At 44.8% G+C, this 19842-nt stretch overlaps 2 protein-coding genes across 6 annotated transcripts in view; both read right to left on the bottom strand.

Annotated features, from left to right (window-relative positions):
* LOC127006502 (epoxide hydrolase 4-like) overlaps positions 1-6080 on the bottom strand; it is a 58605-nt gene extending 52525 nt beyond the window's left edge. The window contains exons 1-2 of one of the 4 annotated variants that reach the window (XM_050876444.1): positions 6015-6032; positions 4949-5126 (exon numbers count right to left, since the gene is read on the bottom strand). The gene's annotated coding sequence lies outside the window, so the exon portion shown is untranslated. Of the gene's footprint in view, positions 1-4948; positions 5352-6014 lie in introns of those variants that run through there. The other 3 variants (XM_050876445.1, XM_050876446.1, XM_050876447.1) reach the window with 3 other exon arrangements.
* A 1561-nt stretch (positions 6081-7641) lies between these two features.
* The window catches only part of LOC127006501 (glutamate receptor ionotropic, kainate 4-like), a 52954-nt gene continuing 40753 nt past the window's right edge, over positions 7642-19842 (bottom strand). For both annotated transcript variants that reach the window (XM_050876442.1, XM_050876443.1), the window contains 4 exons: positions 19099-19277; positions 11419-11639; positions 9209-9462; positions 7642-8850 (listed from right to left, as the gene is read on the bottom strand). In XM_050876442.1, coding sequence (XP_050732399.1) covers positions 8493-8850; positions 9209-9462; positions 11419-11639; positions 19099-19277 — 1012 coding nt within the window. In that variant the 3' untranslated portion in view covers positions 7642-8492. The remainder of the gene's footprint in view (positions 8851-9208; positions 9463-11418; positions 11640-19098; positions 19278-19842) is intronic.

Genomic DNA, 19842 nt, shown 5'->3' with positions numbered 1-19842 from the left:
AATAGAGATGGTGAAAGAGTGGTAGATTTGGCTGTATCGTTTGACCTTATGGTCACGAATACATTTTTCTCCAAAAGGGAAGAGCATACCATCACCTATAAGAGTGGAAACAATGCAGCACAGATAGACTATATTATGTATAGGCGGTCAAACATAAGGGAGGTAAAAGACTGCAGAGTAATACCCGGTGACCACGTTGCACCACAACACAGACTGGTGAGGGTGAGACTGCAGTTAACCATGCCAAGACCGAGGAAAAGGATATATGAGAAGAGAATAAAGTGGACACAACTGCAGGAAGAGACGAAACGGTTAGAATTCAAGACAAAAGTGCTGGAAAGGATGGACTGTGATATATAAGATGTTAATAGGTGGTTTGAGACAAACGCGGAAACAATGAGGAATGCAGCCCGGGAAGTACTGGGACAAACATCAGGTAAACCACGCAGTGTGAGGCAGGAATGGTGGTGGAAACAGGACATACAGGAAAAGTTGAGGGAAAAGAAGGAGGCGAAGCGGAAATGGGAACAGACGAGGAATCAACTGGATAAAGAAGAATACCAGCGAGCGAAGAAGGCGGCAATGAAAGAAGTAGCAGTGGCGAAAGCGGAATCTTGCGAGAACATATACGAAGAATTGGAAACATCCCAAGGTCAGAAGAAAATATACTGGCTGGCGAAAAGCAGAAACAAGGCTACAAAAGATATTCAACACATAAAGCAAATACTAGATGCGGAAGGGCGTGTACTGAGTAAAGAGGAAGAGGTGCGTGAAAGGTGGAAGGAGTATTTTTCAATTCTGCTGAACGAGGAGAACCACCGTGAATATTTTGAAGATGGAGTTCCATGTGAGGGACCAACGAGGCCAATTGAGAGAGTGGAAGTGGAGAAGGCCCTGAAGAAAATGAAGAGGAACAAGGCAGTTGGCCCGGATAACATCCCCGTGGAGGCATGGTTGGCTTTGGGAAGGGAAGGAGTAGATATTTTGTGGATACTAATGAGGAAAATTGAAGACCAGCAAGTTATACCGGAGGAGTGGCGAGAAAGTGTAATGGTTCCAATCTTCAAGGAGAAAGGGAATGTGCAAGATTGTGCAAACTATCGTGGAATAAAGCTTCTGTCCCACACAATGAAGATCTGGGAGAGGATTATGGATGCAAGATTGAGACAGGTGGTGGAGATAGCAAGGGGCCAGTTCGGATTTATGCCTAAAAAGGGAACGACTAGCGCAATTTTTGTGCTAAGACAGATGATGGAAAAATATAGAGAGAAGCAGAGGGAGATACACGCAATATTCATTGACCTGGAAAAAGCTTATGATCGAATTCCGAGGCAGGAAATATGGAGATGCTTGAGGAAGAAGATGGTACCAGAGAGTTATATAAAACAAATTATGGAGATGTACAGAAATGTGAAAACGAGGGTTAAAACTGCAGCAGGCATGACTGAGAGTTTTGATGTGAGGGTTGGGCTACACCAAGGTTCAGCCCTCAGCCCTTTTCTCTTTAATATAGTATTTGATGTGTTGACGGAGGGCGTAAGAAGAGGAGTGCCATGGGACATTATGTATGCGGATGATGTGGTGTTGGTTGGTGAATCAAAACAAGAAGTGGAGGAGAGGATGGAGGAGTGGCGTATAGCACTGGAGAGGCGGGGAATGCGAATAAGCAGAAGTAAGACGGAATATATGGTGATGACAGACCAGGATCAAAGCAGGAACAGGGACATGAGGAGCATAACATTAGATGGCCAGTCTCTGAATATCGTGAGGGACTTCAGATATCTAGGTTCAACGGTTGCGGCAGATGGAAATGAAGAGGCGGAAGTTACAAGAAGGATACAGGCGGGATGGAATAATTGGCGTGATATGTCAGGAGTCCTCTGTGACAAGCGAATGCCAATGAAATTAAAAGGGAAAGTGTATAGAACAGTGGTGAGACCAGCTATGACATATGGCCTAGAAACTGTGCCAATGAAGAAGAGTAGTGAAAGAAAATTGGAAGTGACAGAAATGAAAATGCTGAGATGGATGAGTGGAGTGACAAGAAAGGACAGGATCAAGAATGAAGTCATAAGAGGTACAGTTAAGGTAACAAGTGTGGGTAAAAAGGTGCAGGAAGCGAGACTGAGATGGTTTGGTCATGTCATGAGGAGAGAGGAAGGGAGTTGTGAAAGGCAGATAATGGACATGGAAGTGGGTGGCAGAAGGAGGAGAGGAAGACCCAAGACGAGATGGAAGGACTGTATTGTGGCGGACGGCAGGGAGAAGAACTTGGACCTTGAAGTGGCGGAGGACAGGGTTGGATGGAGGAGACTCATCAAAAACAGCGACCCCGTATAGAAACGGGATAATAACGCTGCGGAAGAAGAAGAAGAAGATGGGTTTGGTGGTGGTAAGATGGGTTTGGGGGTGGCAAGATGGGTGTGTGGGTGGTAAGAAGGGTTTGGGGGTGGTAAGATGGGTTTGGGGGTGGTAAGATGGGTTTGGGGGTGGTAAGATGGGTTTAGGGGTGGTAAGATGGGTTTAGGGGTGGTAAGATGGGTTTGGGGGTGGCAAGATGGGTTTGGGGGTGGTAAGATGGGTTTGGAGGTGGCAAGATGGGTGTGTGGGTGGTAAGAAGGGTTTGGGGGTGGTAAGATGGGTTTGGGGGTGGTAAGATGGGTTTGGGGGTGGCAAGATGGGTGTGTGGGTGGTAAGATGGGTTTGGGGGTGGTAAGATTGGTTTGGGGTGGTAAGATGGGTTTGGGGTGGTAAGATGGGTTTGGGGTGGTAAGATGGGTTTGGGGTGGCAAGATGGGTGTGGGTGGTTATATGGGTTTGGGGGTGGTAAGATGGGTTTGGGGGTGGTAAGATGGGTTTGGGGGTGGTAAGATGGGTTTGGGGGTGGTAAGATGGGTTTGGGGGTGGCAAGATGGGTTTGGGGATGGTAAGATGGGTTTGGGGGTGGTAAGATGGGTTTGGAGGTGGCAAGATGGGTGTGTGGGTGGTAAGAAGGGTTTGGGGGTGGCAAGATGGGTGTGTGGGTGGTAAGAAGGGTTTGGAGGTGGCAAGATGGGTGTGTGGGTGGTAAGAAGGGTTTGGGGGTGGCAAGATGGGTGTGTGGGTGGTAAGAAGGGTTTGGAGGTGGCAAGATGGGTGTGTGGGTGGTAAGAAGGGTTTGGAGGTGGCAAGATGGGTGTGTGTGTGGTAGAAGGGTTTGGAGGTGGCAAGATGGGTGTGTGGGTGGTAAGAAGGGTTTGGGGGTGGCAAGATGGGTGTGTGGGTGGTAAGAAGGGTTTGGTGGTGTTAAGATGGGTGTGGGTGGGTTATGATGCGTTTGGTGGTGGCAAGATGGGTGTGTGGGTGGTAAGAAGGGTTTGGGGGTGGTAAGAAGGGTTTGGGGGTGGTAAGAAGGGTTTGGGGGTGGTAAGAAGGGTTTGGGGTGGCAAGATGGGTGTGTGGGTGGTAAGAAGGGTTTAGGGGTGGTAAGAAGGGTTTAGGGGTGGTAAGAAGGGTTTGGGGGTGGTAAGATGGGTTTGGGGGTGGTAAGAAGGGTTTGGGGGTGGTAAGATGGGTGTGTGGGTGGTAAGAAGGGTTTGGGGGTGGTAAGAAGGGTTTGGGGGTGGTAAGAAGGGTTTGGAGGTGGCAAGATGGGTGTGTGGGTGGTAAGAAGGGTTTGGGGGTGGTAAGAAGGGTTTGGGGGTGGTAAGAAGGGTTTGGAGGTGGCAAGATGGGTGTGTGGGTGGTAAGATGGGTGTGTGGGTGGTAAGAAGGGTTTGGGGGTGGTAAGAAGGGTTTGGGGGTGGTAAGAAGGGTTTGGGGGTGGTAAGAAGGGTTTGGGGGTGGTAAGAAGGGTTTGGGGGTGGTAAGAAGGGTTTGGAGGTGGCAAGATGGGTGTGTGGGTGGTAAGATGGGTGTGTGGGTGGTAAGAAGGGTTTGGGGGTGGTAAGAAGGGTTTGGGGGTGGTAAGAAGGGTTTGGAGGTGGCAAGATGGGTGTGTGGGTGGCAAGATGGGTGTGTGGGTGGTAAGAAGGGTTTGGGGGTGGTAAGAAGGGTTTGGGGGTGGTAAGAAGGGTTTGGGGGTAAGAAGGGTTTGGAGGTGGTAAGAAGGGTTTGGAGGTGGAAAGAAGGGTTGGGGGGTGGTAAGAAGGGTTTGGGGGTGGTAAGAAGGGTTTGGGGTGGTAAGAAGGGTTTGGGGGTGGTAAGAAGGGTTTGGGGGGGGTAAGAAGGGTTTGGAGGTGGTAAGAAGGGTTTGGAGGTGGCAAGATGGGTGTGTGGGTGGTAAGAAGGGTTTGGGGGTGGCAAGATGGGTGTGTGGGTGGTAAGAAGGGTTTGGGGGTGGTAAGATGGGTTTGGGGGTGGTAAGATGGGTTTGGGGGTGGTAAGATGGGTGTGTGGGTGGTAAGATGGGTTTGGGGGTGGTAAGAAGGGTTTGGGGGTGGTAAGATGGGTTTGGGGGTGGTAAGAAGGGTTTGGGGGTGGTAAGATGGGTTTGGGGGTGGTAAGAAGGGTTTGGGTTCATCTGTGTGGATAGATTGGTAGGTGTGGATAGTAAGTGGATGTAGTCTGATATTGGGCGTGAACGGGTAGCATGACAGATGAGGTGGCGGGGGTTGGGTGTGTGGGTGACGCGCGGCAAGGACTGTGGGGAAGGAAATGTTCTGGTACTGGAAAGCTAGTCAGCACTTAAAGTAGTTATTACTGTGATCGATACTTCCATTGTGTGTGTTGTGTGTGTGTGTGTGTGTGTGTGTGTGTGTGTGTGTGAGAGAGAGTTATTTTTTTGTGATTGATTGCAACACGTAATAATAACTATTATTTCCATGTGTCGGTTATATGGATAAAACAAGTGACAGTTACATTACTTTAGCACGCCGAAATGATTCACACACACACACACACACACACACACACACACACACACACACACACACACACACACATACACACACAAACCAAGTCACCTTACCTCGAATTACTTCACTTTCCTTTCCTTCAAACTCCTCCTTGGCTCCTCTCGCCTTCCACACGTACCCCACGAAGTCCAACACTGCACTGAACACGTGTTTTCCTTACACCGGGTCACCAGGTGGGGGCATGGCTGGCGTCTTACTAACCGCGTCGACTCCCGGCTACACACTATCTACCTGCTCCACATAGACATGATAAAGGAGACGTGATAGCTCCCGTCCATGCCATGCTCGGGACTATGGGGATCATCAAAGGTTAGTTTACATAACCGTGTAATCTTTGTATTGTAATAAAGTTTCTTTTTCCGTTGTGTGTTTGTGTTCTTACACGTGCCACTAGTTTTTTTTGTGTGTGTTTATCGGTGTGTCTGTGTGTGTGTGTGTGTGTGTGTGTGCTTTATCAACAGTGAAGTAACACTGGATTGTGTACTGCACGAACTGGTCCTAAGTTCAACCGCTCCTCCTCAATCAGTCATTTGTTATCTCTCTCTCTCTCTCTCTCTCTCTCTCTCTCTCTCTCTCTCTCTGATAAGATCTCCTGAATGTTACGTAATCGCTCATCGTTTCTGTTACCATCCTCTCTTTTTCCTGCCTCTGATGTCCTTATTATCTTATAATTAACCAACAGTTTAATTCCCTTCACTCACTCCGGTCATCGCCGTGCTGCAGTTTTAAGCATCTCACTCATTATCTTATCGCTTTGAGACCCAGAAGGAATTATCTCTTGCCCTTTAGACTGGACGAAAGTTATCTCCTTAAAATACTTGAAGGAAAAGAGGAAAACAACAATGATTTCTGAATTACTTTCAGAAATCATCGTTTTTTTGTCGATTTGGTGTTTCACACGCGATACCAAAGATTTTTGTAATGACAGAATTCTTATGGCGACTCTCTCTCTCTCTCTCTCTCTCTCCACATTACAATCGTTTACCACTACACCTTTGCCTTCAACTCTCATCCTATTCCTCTACACACACCGCTGCACCTCTTTTCACCTCCAAATATACATGAACACAGGTTTATGCACTTAATAACGCCTCTTCTCTCCATTCATCTCTCACTTACCTCCTCAAGCCACTCCTCCTCCAGTCCGCCTCACTATCAGCTGAATGTTTACATCCTGTCTCTTCGCTGGGTGTTATAGAAAACGTAATGTCTTATCGCCAAATGTTTAGCGTCAACTCTCATAAACTGCTTTGGAGACGTACAAAGTGTTGTAGTGTTTTTTGAGTATCTATAAAAAGATCGGAAATGTCAAGTAATTTTGTGTATGATGGACTAAATGCTCTAGACCTAAATCATGCATGTGCTGTGTGTGTGTGTGTGTGTGTGTGTGTGTGTGTGTGTGTGTGTGTGTGTGTGTGTGTGTGTGTTTTGACAGACCGGTAAATGACGTAACTTGGCTCCATGCAGGAGTAAAAGGCTGCCGTAACAAGGAAGTTTCTGTAATGCATGACATTTCGCCGTTAGCTAACCGTTGATCGCGCTTGTCACTAGTCGTCGTCTCACCTTATTTCCGCCTCTGCCATTGGGGGAACATTCGGGGGCACCAATTTTCCTCACTACAACAGTTCTCGCCTCTGAGGCGTTTGTTGGATATGACACCATTCCCCAATATTTCTTGATAAATCGTGTATTTATGTAGTTTCCATATATTTCATTTAACAAGAGGCATAGACACAGGCATAGACTATATATGACACAGGTCATATTAATACAAGTGGCCTATTTGTTTTTTGTTTTTTCCCAGATGAAAATTGTCCCTTTATGTTATTTCTAAGGTGCAGCAAAAATATGAGAAACTAGTAAAGCAAAGAATGCTACTTCAACACCAGTCACTATAGGATATGAGCCATTCAATCACGAAGGGACGAGGAATATCAGTCAAGTACTACTATAGTAGTAATGAATATCATGGAAAAGACAAAACATTCCAGTGGATGAGGCATCTCATGCGGAAGTGTCTGTTTGTAAGGAATGTATACACACTAACAATAGAGAAATTTGCTTCAGATTCCTCTCCGTACCTTTACCATTTGTCTTATCATTTTTACGTTCTGACCACATCCCTGCATCCCCTGAACGGCCAATGCTAAGCTGCTCAGCATCTAATATTCGAGGATATTATCTAAGTCGTCAGCAAATCACTAGAACAGAGGTTCCCAAACTGGGGTCCGCGAAACAATGGAAGAAATTAATATTTTTCAATTTTAGTTTTTGCTTGGTTGGGGGTCCTCGGTTGGGACTCATCATGTCTGGGGGTCCTTGGTATGGTCAACTTTGGGAACCTCTGCACTAGAAAACACCGCTGTGCCACCATTGCACCGCCATCATACCGTTCACTGTGTGAAGATTCTCACAGGATAAAAACAGCTTCGCCTGCTCACTAAACCGAGACGGTTTCTTGATGCAGCCTGTGCACGGTGGGAAGCAATCTCCGGAGAGGGTTTCATTCCAGTCTGAGACAGTTCCGGTTCACGAGCAAGAAGGGTCGTATTATATTGATAACAAGAATATGTGCCCAATATAATAATATAGATACACACACACACACACACACACACACACACACACACACACACACACACACACACACATATATATATATATATATATATATATATATATATATATATATATATATATATATATATATATATATATATATATATATATATATATATATATATATATATCATTTTTCACAGCAATATGACAGAACGTTGCCTACTCTATAATACAGTAATACTTGTATATATTATAATGTATATGTTACCAAAGCATACTTCAAGCTGTATAGTTATATATACTTAACTTCTGTGATTTATACTTTGTATTCATGTTACCCGTTTTAGTTGCATCTAGACATTGAAAGAGCCGCACAAAATATTAAAAATTTAAAGAGAAACCAAGTAATACCAAAGATGTTCCGCTTTCAGAAAAAAAGAACACAGGAAAGACACGAAACCCAAGAAATGAAGCTGTGCCAGCCAGCAATGGAAATATCATAAACATTAAGATACACATTGTATGGAATGTTGAATGTTATTAGTTTGTCCTCACATATTACAGTATTAAGAAGGCTACCGTGAAAATTATAATAACCGGTCCTGCAGCAGCGACATCTATAAAGGCGGAACATTTGAACATTCTACCCTGGCGGCGCTGGCACCTTTTCTCCAGGAACATTAAAGATTTAGTTTTTTAGGTGTCTCTATAAAGGTCGAAACTTTGGTTGAAATGTGCAAATGGTTAAATCTATACATTATTTCTCTTACTGGTCTTTTTCTTTCTAATCTACTCGCTTTTAAAGGCTTCATATATGTTGGCATGCGTCTGCCTAGTTATCCTAATTACGACTCTCCATCAAGCAGCCATAAAGAAGCGGGTGCACATTATTTTTACAGCTACTTGCTTTTAGTAGCCCCTACCCAATACATGCAAGACTATGCAAGGCAGAGACCTCTACTTCTAAGGCGAAACTTGCTGTAGAAACGTGGCACTGCTCTGTGAAGTCTACACCATTTCAACACGCACCACCGGCTAGGGGGAGCTGTAGTCACGCCCCTCGTCGACGAAGCTGATGTACTCTGGAGGATCCCCAGTGTTCCTCCTTGCCTTTCTTTTTCTTCCTCTCTTCCGCTCCGCCTTTTCAGACATTCCCGTCATTAAGTCACTTTCAGATACAACTGGTTGACGTGGGATCTTCTTTCCCTGTATTCTCTCGACGATGAGGAAGATAAGAGAGCAAATAATACCCGAAAGAAGGATGACGAAGGCGGTCACAGTGTGTGTAAAGTCAAGCTCCGTGAAGGCGGAAGGCTCCTCGCAGGGGAGTCCTTGGCCCCACCACTGTCGCCTCATCCTGTCCAACAAACCGCCGTCGTAAAGTCGAGTCAGCCTGAGGAAGGACGTTTGAGGTTGTATGATGATGTAGATAAACATGTTGATGCAATCCACTATCAATGCCCTGCCCTGCCCAGCTCTGCTATATCCGCACGGCTGTGTAGCCTGTGTTTGATGCTGTGATGGTGAATGTCATAGCTTTCGTTGTTACTATATACAAATCGTGCTATTACCGTTACATTACGTCATACTGCTACTACTATCAACACTACTACTACTACTACTACTACTACTACTACTACTGCTGCTGCTACTACTACCACTAATATTTCTACTACTGTTACTACTATTACTACTACTACTATCATTGCAACCATCGATTCTACCTCCAAAATCGCCAGTTCGACACTCACTCCTTGTTCAACACGCCAGCGAAAGGGAGGTTCTTCATGTATCCCAGGCGCCCATAGCTGGGGAACAGGTTGATTTGCAGCGTCCTAATGGAACAGTTCTCACTAAACATGTAGTCCATGATGGGTGAGTCCGTGAAGAATGCATAGTTCTCAGTGAGCAACCTCGCCACTCCCTCTTCTTCCGAGTCCACAAGCAGGCCAGGGTTGTCTTCCAGTATGGAGGAGTACTGCTGGTATACCTTCCCTGTCGAGTCCTGCAAAGGGAAGAGAGGGTGAAGAGGCAAGAAATGGTTGAGGATCATGGAGGTATTAAGGGAGGATTATACTTCTTAGCACACCCTCATCATTATTTTCATCATCGTCAGCCTCCTCCTCTTTTTCCTCCTTCTCTTCCTCCTTTTTCTTCTTCCTCCTCCTCCTCCTCCTCCTCCTCCTCCTCCTCCTCTTCCTCCGCGTTTGACAAAGTTCCTCACCACCGGCTGTTGATGGGAAAGTACTGAATATGATCAGGGCGCGACTTGCCAGAAGCAGGATGAAAAGTGTGCAAGTCAGTGGTAAAAAATCTGACTAACGAGTGGGGGGTTGGTATTGGGTCCATTGTTGTTTAACATTTATATTAATGACTTAATTAAGGCGTTTTCGATAGTGTCACCGAGAAGTCAAACAAAGGCAGACAGATAGGAACGGGGTCAGACGTGCTCCGGGATATGTTTGCCCAAAAGGCTCCCGCCAGCCAACGCGAGCAGACACTTTTCATCGGCCAATCAGCGAGTAGGTATAACCACAGCACACAGCAATGAAGTTCCCGCAGGAATGTTTTGAAGAATAAAATTTAGAACGTAATGCTCTTTGAGACCCAGAAAGTTGGTGTTATATAAAGAAATATTTATTTTATTGTCATTTCACATTAAAAAGAACCTGAAAATGACATAAGGCAAGGGAAAGAAGGGAAGATGCTGGGTTTTCTGATGACATTTCGCATCTTTTTGACCGCTAGGCAGCGTTGTCTGACTCTATTTCGTGGCTATGACTATAATCCAGGAGCAGAGCTGTTTTTTCGTATGTTGGTGCGTTTCTTGCATCATCTGTTAACATAATCATCATGTCCGGGCGAGGAAATATATATTATTGCAATATTAAAGTTGACAGCAAGCTAAAACAAGGAGAAAATTAGAGTTGGCTACGAACTCTCGTTTGAGGTGGGCGGGACACTACTGAAAACGCCTTAAGATACAGGAATTAGTGGTGATGTCAGTAAGTTTGCTGATGAAAAGATCGGCAGAGTTATTGAATGGGATCAGGACGCTATAGTCAGACTCAGCAATGAAGTACGATTGAGCAGGGCCCGCTCAGAGCCACAGCATTGCCAAATCTAACTTTCGGAATAAGGATAGTCGTTAGGGGGAGGAAGTGACATGGTGTTTTTGATTGTCGACATTGTCGGAATGCAAAAATGTCACGTGCTATGGAATTTATACAATTTTTTGCTATTATTAAAAAAATTGACATATCCATTGCACTACACAGACTTGTTTAATGTATACAAAATACTTAATATAAAATTTTGAGTAGGAAATAGTTGAGATATGTGAGGGAGAGTGATGTATTAGGGGTGATGGGGCAGTACCGTGGAGAGGCCAGGGCTCCACCCAAACGGAGTTTATATTTGTGTCAGAATATAGTGTTCTCCAGGATGATCTGACAGATTGTATGATTAAACTTAAACAATTGTAGTTGATGTCTCCAGAAAGGAGAAGGGTGCAAGGGGACTTGATCGAAGTTTGTAAACGGATGAAGGGCTTTGCTAGGGGTGATAATAATAGGGTTCTGATGGAAAGAGAGACGGGTTATAACAAGTAGTAATGGGTTTATATTGGATAAATTCAGATTCAAAAACATACCATCAGAGTGATGAATGAGTGTAATAGGCTTGAATGTCATGTTGTGAGAGCCAATACGATAGATATATTTAAGAAAAAATAGATCATTTCATGGATAGTGAGGTTAAGTGGGGGTTAGGTTCACAGGTGTTGCCTTGTATAGGCCTAACAGCCTCTTGCAGACTCCTAGAAGACTCCTTATGTTCTTAAGTTCTTCCCCTCCTCCTCCTCCTCCTCCTTCTCCTCCTCCCCCATCTCTTCCTCCTCCTCCTCCTCCTCTTCTTCCTCCTCCTCCTCCTCATCATCATCATCATCATCACACTCACACACCTCAATGAACGTCTTGAGCGGCGTGCCTTTCATAATGCCAATCTGCCACTCGGGGAAGCTGTTCACCGCCTCGGGGAAGGTGCGGAAGGGCGGCTTGACGGTGCTCACAGCCAGGTAGGAGGTGAGCCGCGCCGTGTAGTAGGCGTAGGCGACGACACACGACATCCAGAACATGATGAACACTGTACGACCCCGCAGCGAGATGGGTGTGGCGTGCACTCCTGGTAAGGGGGCGTGAAAGCGGAGTTCAGTTTGGAGGACGAAGATGAGGAGGTGGAAGTCCATGTGGAAAATGAAGGTTGAAAGGGTTGAAGGGTTGAAAGAGGAGAAAGAAAAGGCGAAGGTCCATGTGGAGGACGACGTTGAAGAGAAAGGGGTTGACAGAGAAGAAGCAGTAGGTGAAGGTGCATAAAGAGGAGGAAAGGAGGTAGGAGGAGTAGGCGGCGGGGGCAAGAAAAGGAGGAGGAAGAGGCGTTACGAAGGAGAGGGAGATGACCTAAGTGTTTGCTGTATTAGGGAAAGTCAATAAGGAGAAATTTGAAGGCGAGGAGGAAAAAGTAAAGGAGAACCAAAGAGAAGGCGATGGAAAAAAGGAGGAGGAAAAGGAGGAGGAGGAGGAGGAGGAGAAGAAGATGTAGGAGGAGGAGCAAGAGAAGGAGGAAGAGGAAGAGAAGGAGGAAAAGTAAGAAGAGGAGGAGGAGGAGGAGGAGAAGAAGAAGAAGGAAACATGGTTGGTTTGCAGTTCAAAGAATTTGGAGTAATCGACGTTATTGAATTTTTTCATATACTTGAAGACTTGAATCATATCCCCTCGCAGGCGTCTTTTCTCCAATGTAAAGAGATTGAGTCGCTTGAGTCGTTCCTCGTACGGTTGAGCCCTTAAGGTTGGTATCATCTTCGTGGCGCGTCGTTGAATCCTTTCCAGTAAATCAATGTCCTTTCTGTAATTAGGAGACCAGAACTGTACTGCATACTCGAGGTGCGGTCTTACCATGGAATTATACAGGGCTAGCATCACGTCTGGCGTTTTACACTCGAAGTTCCTCGCATGAACCCGAGCATAGTGTTGGCTTTGTTGTAGGCTTTTTTACAGTGATTCGCGTGTTTCAGGTCACTGCTGATAATGACTCCAAGAAGAGGAGCAATAGAAGAAGGAAGAGGAAGAGGAGAAGGAAGAGGAGAAAGAGAAGAGAAAGAGGAGGAGGAGAAGAAGAAAAAAAAGGAGGAGGAGCAAGAGAAGGAGGAAGAGGAGGAGGAGGAAAAGAAGAGAAAGGAGGAAGAGGAGGAGCAAGAGAAGGAGGAAGAGGAAGAGGAGGAGGAGGAAAATGATAATGATGATGAGGAGGAGGAAGAGGAGGAGAAGGAGGAGGAGGAGGAACTCAAAGAAACACAAAGGAAGAACAAACAACAGCAGACCTGATGGTCCTTACGAGGCTGTTTGTGACAAGCTACACTAACTATCTAATCAAAGGTGGAAGATGAAGGACAGCAAGGGCGAAGGCTGCTCCCCACCCCCCCATCCCTCCAGCCAAAGCTGCCAAGAAAGGAAAAAGAACCATGCAGCATGGAAAAACTGCATGGAAATTATGTAGGAAAGAGGAGAGAAACACCATTACTGCTACCACTAACCGGGCGATAAAAACGGACAAGGACACCAGTATTCGAAAGAACTTAACGTTATTACGACAATGAGTAATATCTTAGTTGCTGGTTGGATTCAAAATACTTGTTTAATCTATTCTTGAAGGCCGTAACTGTTGTACTATAAACGACATCACAGGGTAGAGAATTCCAAACATTAACGACTCGATTGAAGAAGAAGTGTTTGGCTTCGTGAGATGGGAATCTTTTACCACTTATCTTGAAATTGTTATTTCTTCTTATTCTATTTGATCGATCAATTGTAAAGTAATCTTCCGCATTAATATCACTGAATCCTTTAAACATTTTAAACACTTCTATTAGATCGCCTCGCATTCTTCGTTTTGATAGGCTGAATAAATTTACTTCTTTCAGCCTTTGTTCATAAGATAAATTTATCAACCTTGGAATCATTTTTGATACTCTCCGTTGAACCCGTTCTAACTTTTCTACGTCTTTTCTGTAATAGGGAGACCAAAACTGTACACAGTACTCTAGATGGGGTCGAACCAGCGAATTATACAGTTTTAATATTATTTTTACCGATTTATTTTTAAAGACTCGTCCGATGAAGCCAACCAATTTGTTTGCGGTTTTAATTACCTCTGAACAATGCTGACTGGGCTTTGAAATAGTGATTCCAAGATCCTTTACTAACTGCAGAAAGTTTTTGGCCATTTACTACATACTGAACGCGATTGTTATTTTTTCCGATGTGCAACACTTTACATTTGTCAACGTTAAATTTCATTAGCCATTGATTGGCCCAACGTGCAAGTCGATCTAGATCTGATTGTAATGCTTCTTCGTCGAGTGTCGTAGTTATCTTACTAGCGATTTTTGTGTCATCAGCAAATTTTGATATTTTACAAATGAGCCCATCATCGATATTAACACAAATTAAGAAGAGCATGGGACCAAGCACTGATCCTTGAGGTACGCCGCTTCTGACATCAAGCCAGGTAGATGAAACACCGTTTAGAACTATTCTCTGTTTCCGCTCAGAGAGCCAGTCTCCAAGCCAATTGTGAATGTTACCTGAGATACCGTGCGCCAATAGTTTACTGAGCAATTATTGGTGGGGGACCTTATCAAATGCCTTTTGAAAATCCAGATATATGATATCTACTGATCTGCTTTCATCGAACACCTCAAAAATAAAATGAAAAAAAAGTCAGGTTAGTTAAACACGAACGTTTACTACGGAAACCATGTTGTGAATTATTTATTATATTATTTTCTTCGAAGAATTTCACCATATTGTCGCGAATGATAGTCTCCATTAACTTACAAACAATCGATATCAGGCTAATTGGTCGATAGTTTCCTGGATGAGACTTGTCCCCCTTTTTGAAAATTGGTGTGACATTTGCTAGTTTCCAATCCGAAGGAACTTTTCCAGTTGTTAAAGATTTATTGAATAAGATAGAGAGCGGTTTACAAATCTGAGGTTTGATTTCTTTTAAAAATCTTGGAGTAATTTTGTCTGGACCAGGAGCTTTGCTTACATTAATCTTTTTAATAGTGCGTAAAATATAACTTTCTATGATGAGCACGCCATTTAAAATCTTTTCGGTTCTAACTTCCGGCGGTTGAGATGATAAACAATCTTCGTCGGTAAATACGGATGCGAAAAAGTTATTTAGGAGTGTAGCCATTTCATTTTCATCGTTCTTGTGGTTACCATTTTCATTAGCAATCGGTCCGATACTACAAGTGAGTGACTTTATTATTTACACAGCTACAAAATTCTTTGGGATTAGATTTACGCAATATATTCTTCAAGATTTTTCTTGCTCCGTTTTATTAATTTCTTGGCTTCGCGGCGAATTTTGTCCAACTCTAGTTTGTCAGCCTCTCTCTGAGTTTATATGTATCTACTGTATACGTGTTTTTTAAGAGAGAGGCTATTTTGAATTTCATTATCCCACCATTTGGGTTTCTTCTTAAAAGTTAAACGTCTGTTGCGATAGGGTACGTATATGCCTTCGGCATTGTTCAATATTATGGTGAAGGCCTCCCACGATTTATAAGTATCTGTTTCCATAGAAATTTCAGTCCAGTCAGGATTATTTAAAATTGATCGGAGTCTTACGAAATTCACTCTCTGATAATCTAGCACCTTTTCTTTACTAGCAGTTATTTTACTTCCTTTTATCTTGATGCTGAATGTGATTATTCGGTGATCGCTAGAACTAAAAACTGGACCAACATTTACTTCGTTGAAAAGTCGTTGAAAAGATAAGGTCAAGTATATTATTTTCCCGAGTCGGTTCTTGAACGTGTTGCTGTATATCACTTTCTAATAAATTTGTGTACAGGTCGAGCCCTGTATGAGAGTTCAACGGTTCGCCCCATCTTTTCACTGGCAAGTTAAAGTCCCCGATAATTACTGCCTCGCAACTGCTAATTGTTTCTAATATTGATTCACTTAACGCGTGGTCGATATCAAGAGTCTGCCCTGGCGGTCTATAGATTAGTCCAACAACTATTTCACGGGATTTATTTTTAATTTCAATGAAGACCATGTCCACATTGGTTATAATATGTTTTCACGGATACTGGATGGAGAGAGTTGTGGATATATAAGATAACGCCTCCACCCTGTCTGTTCTCTCTTTCATGACTAAAAATCGTATAACCCGGTAATCTATATTCCGCAATGAAATCTCTGTTTGAAGTGTCTATCCAAAATTCTGTGATTCCGATGGTGTGATAATGATTTGTAGCTGCGAGTGCTTCTAAGTCTTCAAATTTGTTACGTAGGCTACGAGCGTTTATATAGCAAGCTTTAATGTGATTCGAGTCGGGGGTTGCGCGGATTGAGTACTCCCTCACGGTGGAGCTGCTGGTGTTCTCGCCTTCGCGTTTTTTGGCTTTCGAAGTGCCACTTGGTCACAGAGCAGCCTCCCGAAACGGGCTGCTCCAACAGGGTTAAAGTGGATACCATCGGCAAGGAACAAGTCCGAATCGTAGTAAAAACTGTTCCACAAGTTAGCGAACTGGACGTTTTCTTGTGATCAAGGGGACCGAAGTCTGTTGTTTGTGCTGAAGGCCTTACTGTAAAAGCTAGACTCGGCACCGACCCTTGGGAGGATTCCTGAGATTATGATATTACTGGCATCCGTTTTACTGCTTGATCATGCGGCGGTATTTTTCAGAACGGGTTGTCATTACGTCATTTGTGCCCGCGTGAATGACAAAAAGGGTGTTTCGGTCGGCATTTCTCGTAACATCATCGCACGCTGCAGTGATTTCGTCCAGTCTGGCACCTGAATAACAGTAACGTTTTCTGCGGCCGTTTGATGAATGACCACAGAACTCAACCAGCTGGCCACGCACCATGGAGTCCCCAACTAGGCGAGTCTCAAACTCATCCTCCATGGTGTCTGTCAGCACCTGGAACCTATTGAAGGTGGTGGGAGTGGGGGGGGGGGGGGGGGGATAGGCGGTGGCTGAACAGATAGCAAGACTGTTATAGTAATTGTAGTATATCAGTGTATTATTATTATTATTATTACTTAATATCACCACGAATTAGGCATGCAATATCAATGGAAAAAACCCACGACAGATAGATCACGCCACCTTGTAGGAATATCAGCTGTCAGTGTTAACCATCTCAGTTTGTATACAAAGCATTTCATCAAGCTTAGAGGTCACCTTGACATACGTGACCAATTGTAACTTCATTATTTTCCAATCTGTAATTCGTCACTCCTTCGAGAGAGCTCCCACGACACACACCTAGCGTCTCGTCTCTCTCACCCACGCTACGCTGTATCTTAGGTTAAGAATATAATTCTTGTAAGACAGCAAGTGTTTCCCTTCACGCCCACAAGTCCCCGCAACCAAGCGTTACACAGTTACAAGACGGCCCCGTGTTCAGGTGGACGCGAGTTCAATCCCCGACCGGTGCCACCAAGCTGAGATTTTTCAGCCGCCGCCGAGTGGCTTAAAACTACCCACAGGCTGTCCAGAAGACCACCTATCAACCCGAACTCTAGATTCTAGGATTAAAGATGAGCTCCGGGAGGGCTGCATGAGCCAATGCAAGATGGCGCCACTATAAACACTCGCCTGCGCCAGAACGGGCTGGGCCGACCATCAGGACCCACTGGGAAGAAGCCTTGAACCGACCATCAGGATCCACCGGGAAGAAGCCTACCGGCGCAATAGGCCAAGACGTAAAAAAAAAAAAATGTTTCGTTGCCTGCTTCGGTTTGGCTCCATTCCTTATAGGTTGGCACCCGTCATCCTGTGAAGCAGGAAGAGAAGCGTTATGAGGAGCAGGCTGGGAGTTGGCCTGTGAGGCAGGCGGGGAGTTAGTCTATGAGGCAGGCTGGGAGTTAACCTGTAAGGCAGGTAACTCGTCCTCCAGTGAAGCAGGAGGGTCGTTTAGAGGGGGCACAGTCTCGGTGGAGGGCCTCTCTACCATCGATGGTGGAGTCACTGCCACATTGTTTGCAATAAATTCCTGAAGGGCTTCAAATTTCTTTTTAAGATCATGATGTTTGTTTCTCCATTCAGTCACAGCCTTCTTAACTTGACTATCTTTGACTACAGAGACGAAAAGTTCTACTCAGCTGGAAGTACTAAGCCGCAAAACGTCTGGAACAGACGTCACACTTACTGAGTCTCGAAGGCATTGCTAGAAATTATAGCAGGTTCACAATTTGGGCAAATATAAAAAAGCGCTCTCGAAATAACTTAAAGTGTGACCATATATTGATTTGGATAAAGAATGTGCATGGAAATTAGATACTGCTTTGTTAGATGCCTCCAACACTGGGAGTTCGCTCCCACAGGGTCTTGAAAACGCCTCAAAGACCAATCGCTTGTCCTGAGCCTCGGTCACGAGAGACTTTCACAACCCGGCGCTTTTCAGTTATTGTCCTCGAAGTTTTGTCCCATAGAACGGGGCCGGCGTAGTCACTCAGAGCAAAGCTGGCAAGGGAGGAGAAGATCCAGCAATTCGTTCCCACTTTCCGAAACGTCTAACACTACTCCGCTACTCTCGCGAGGCCTGGCCAGTGGCACCTGTCACCAGGTGTTCTCCACCAACTCTAGAGAGTATCAGACGCCCTTCCAGAGAGACCAAAAAGCTGAAATATTCTTTAAGTATAAGAAAAACCCTCAGAAACTCCACCCAGAAACCAGAAGGTACAACCTCATAAGGCCCACGGAAGACATCTCTTTCAGGAGAAAAGAACAAGAACCTGCTGTTATGCAGAATAGGGATGGGAGTACCGTCGTTAGAGGGGAGGGACAGGGAGCTCACACCGACAACTGGTTCCCAGGGAGACTTTTTAGTGTAGAGGTCGCTACACTACTCTACACCGCAGGCCTAAATAATTAGGCACGGTCCAGCTAACTAGGACCCTGGAACTCCAGCCATTGTCTCATAAAGAGATTCTCTGCCTGCAGTCCAATCCACCACTGCTGCTGCCCAGAGGCTTCACCATGACCCTGGCACGGAAGACAGATCAGGTATTACACCTTGTCCAAGGGTGACCTGGGACTATGCAAGGCAGGGGCGTCTGGTTCCCTGAGGTGAAAACACTTCACCCGCATGCCGGGAGGACAAGGACGAGGAGGAGGAGGAGGAGAAAGAGAAGGAGGAGGAGCAAGAGAAGGAGGAAGAGGAAAAGGAGGAGGAGGAGGAGGAGGAAGAAGAGGAGGAGGAGGAAGAAGAGGAGGAGGAAGAGGAGGAGGAGGAAACGTAAAAGAAAGCTAACAGAAGGAGAATGAAAACAGTACGAGGGAGACATGGAGGATGAGAAGGATGAGCCACGTCTTACAGGCTCGGTAATGATGGCAAGACAAACCGAGAGGAAAGCAAGAAAAAAAGCAGCAGAAGAAAGCGAATCCAAGAAATATTAAATAAGAACAAAGCTAAAGAGAAAGTTGCTACAAGGACAAAACAAAAAGACAAAAATACGCCAAAGAAACAGAGAACAATACAACACGTAAAGTCAAAACCATACACATAAACATACGCACAAACAATCAAACAGACAACAACAAAAAACACGATACCTTGCTGCACCATGCAAGAGAAGAACATAAACGCAATATCCTTAAACCAGTAGATTTCCCGCGGCGTCTGGTCCTGCTCGCCGCGGCTCACCACCCACATGATGCAGGCGGTCACCAGGAAGAGGACGAGCGTGCCTAGCCAAGTAGGCACCTCGAAGGCAAACGCATACGTCCCCCAGCTGAAGGGAAATGTAAGTAAATGTGGGGTATATTAGGGGTAAAAGTACAAATAAAAGTGCAAAGGGTTGCGTTGGTAGTTCAGGGGAAAGGGTCAGGAAAGGAGTAAAAGGGCAAGCTTTCTTTCTAAACTACCCTCCTGCGGATTCTCTCTCTCTCTCTCAAAATATATATATATATATATATATATATATATATATATATATATATATATATATATATATATATATTTTTTTTTTTACAGCAAAGGAGACAGTTCAAGGGCACAAAAAGTAAAAATTAATAAAAAAATATAAAAAAGCCCGCTACTGCTGCTCCTAAAAAGAATCCAAAGAGGTGGCTGAAAGATAGGTCAGTTTCGGGAGGAGAGGTGTCCTGATACCCTCCTTGAAAGAATTCAAGTCGTAGGCAGGAGGAAATACAGATGAAGGAAGATTGTTCCAGAGTTTACCAGTGTGAGGGATGAAAGAGTGAAGATGCTGGTTAACCCTTGCATAAGGGGTTCGGACAGTATAGGGATGAGCATGAGTAGAAAGTCGAGAGCATAGGGGCCGCGGGAGGGGGGGA

Source organism: Eriocheir sinensis, chromosome 33 (genome assembly GCF_024679095.1).
Source record: "Eriocheir sinensis breed Jianghai 21 chromosome 33, ASM2467909v1, whole genome shotgun sequence".
NCBI lineage: Eukaryota > Metazoa > Arthropoda > Malacostraca > Decapoda > Varunidae > Eriocheir > Eriocheir sinensis.
The sequence above is the reverse complement of the archived record's forward strand: the minus strand, read 5'-3'. Positions and strand labels throughout refer to the sequence as shown.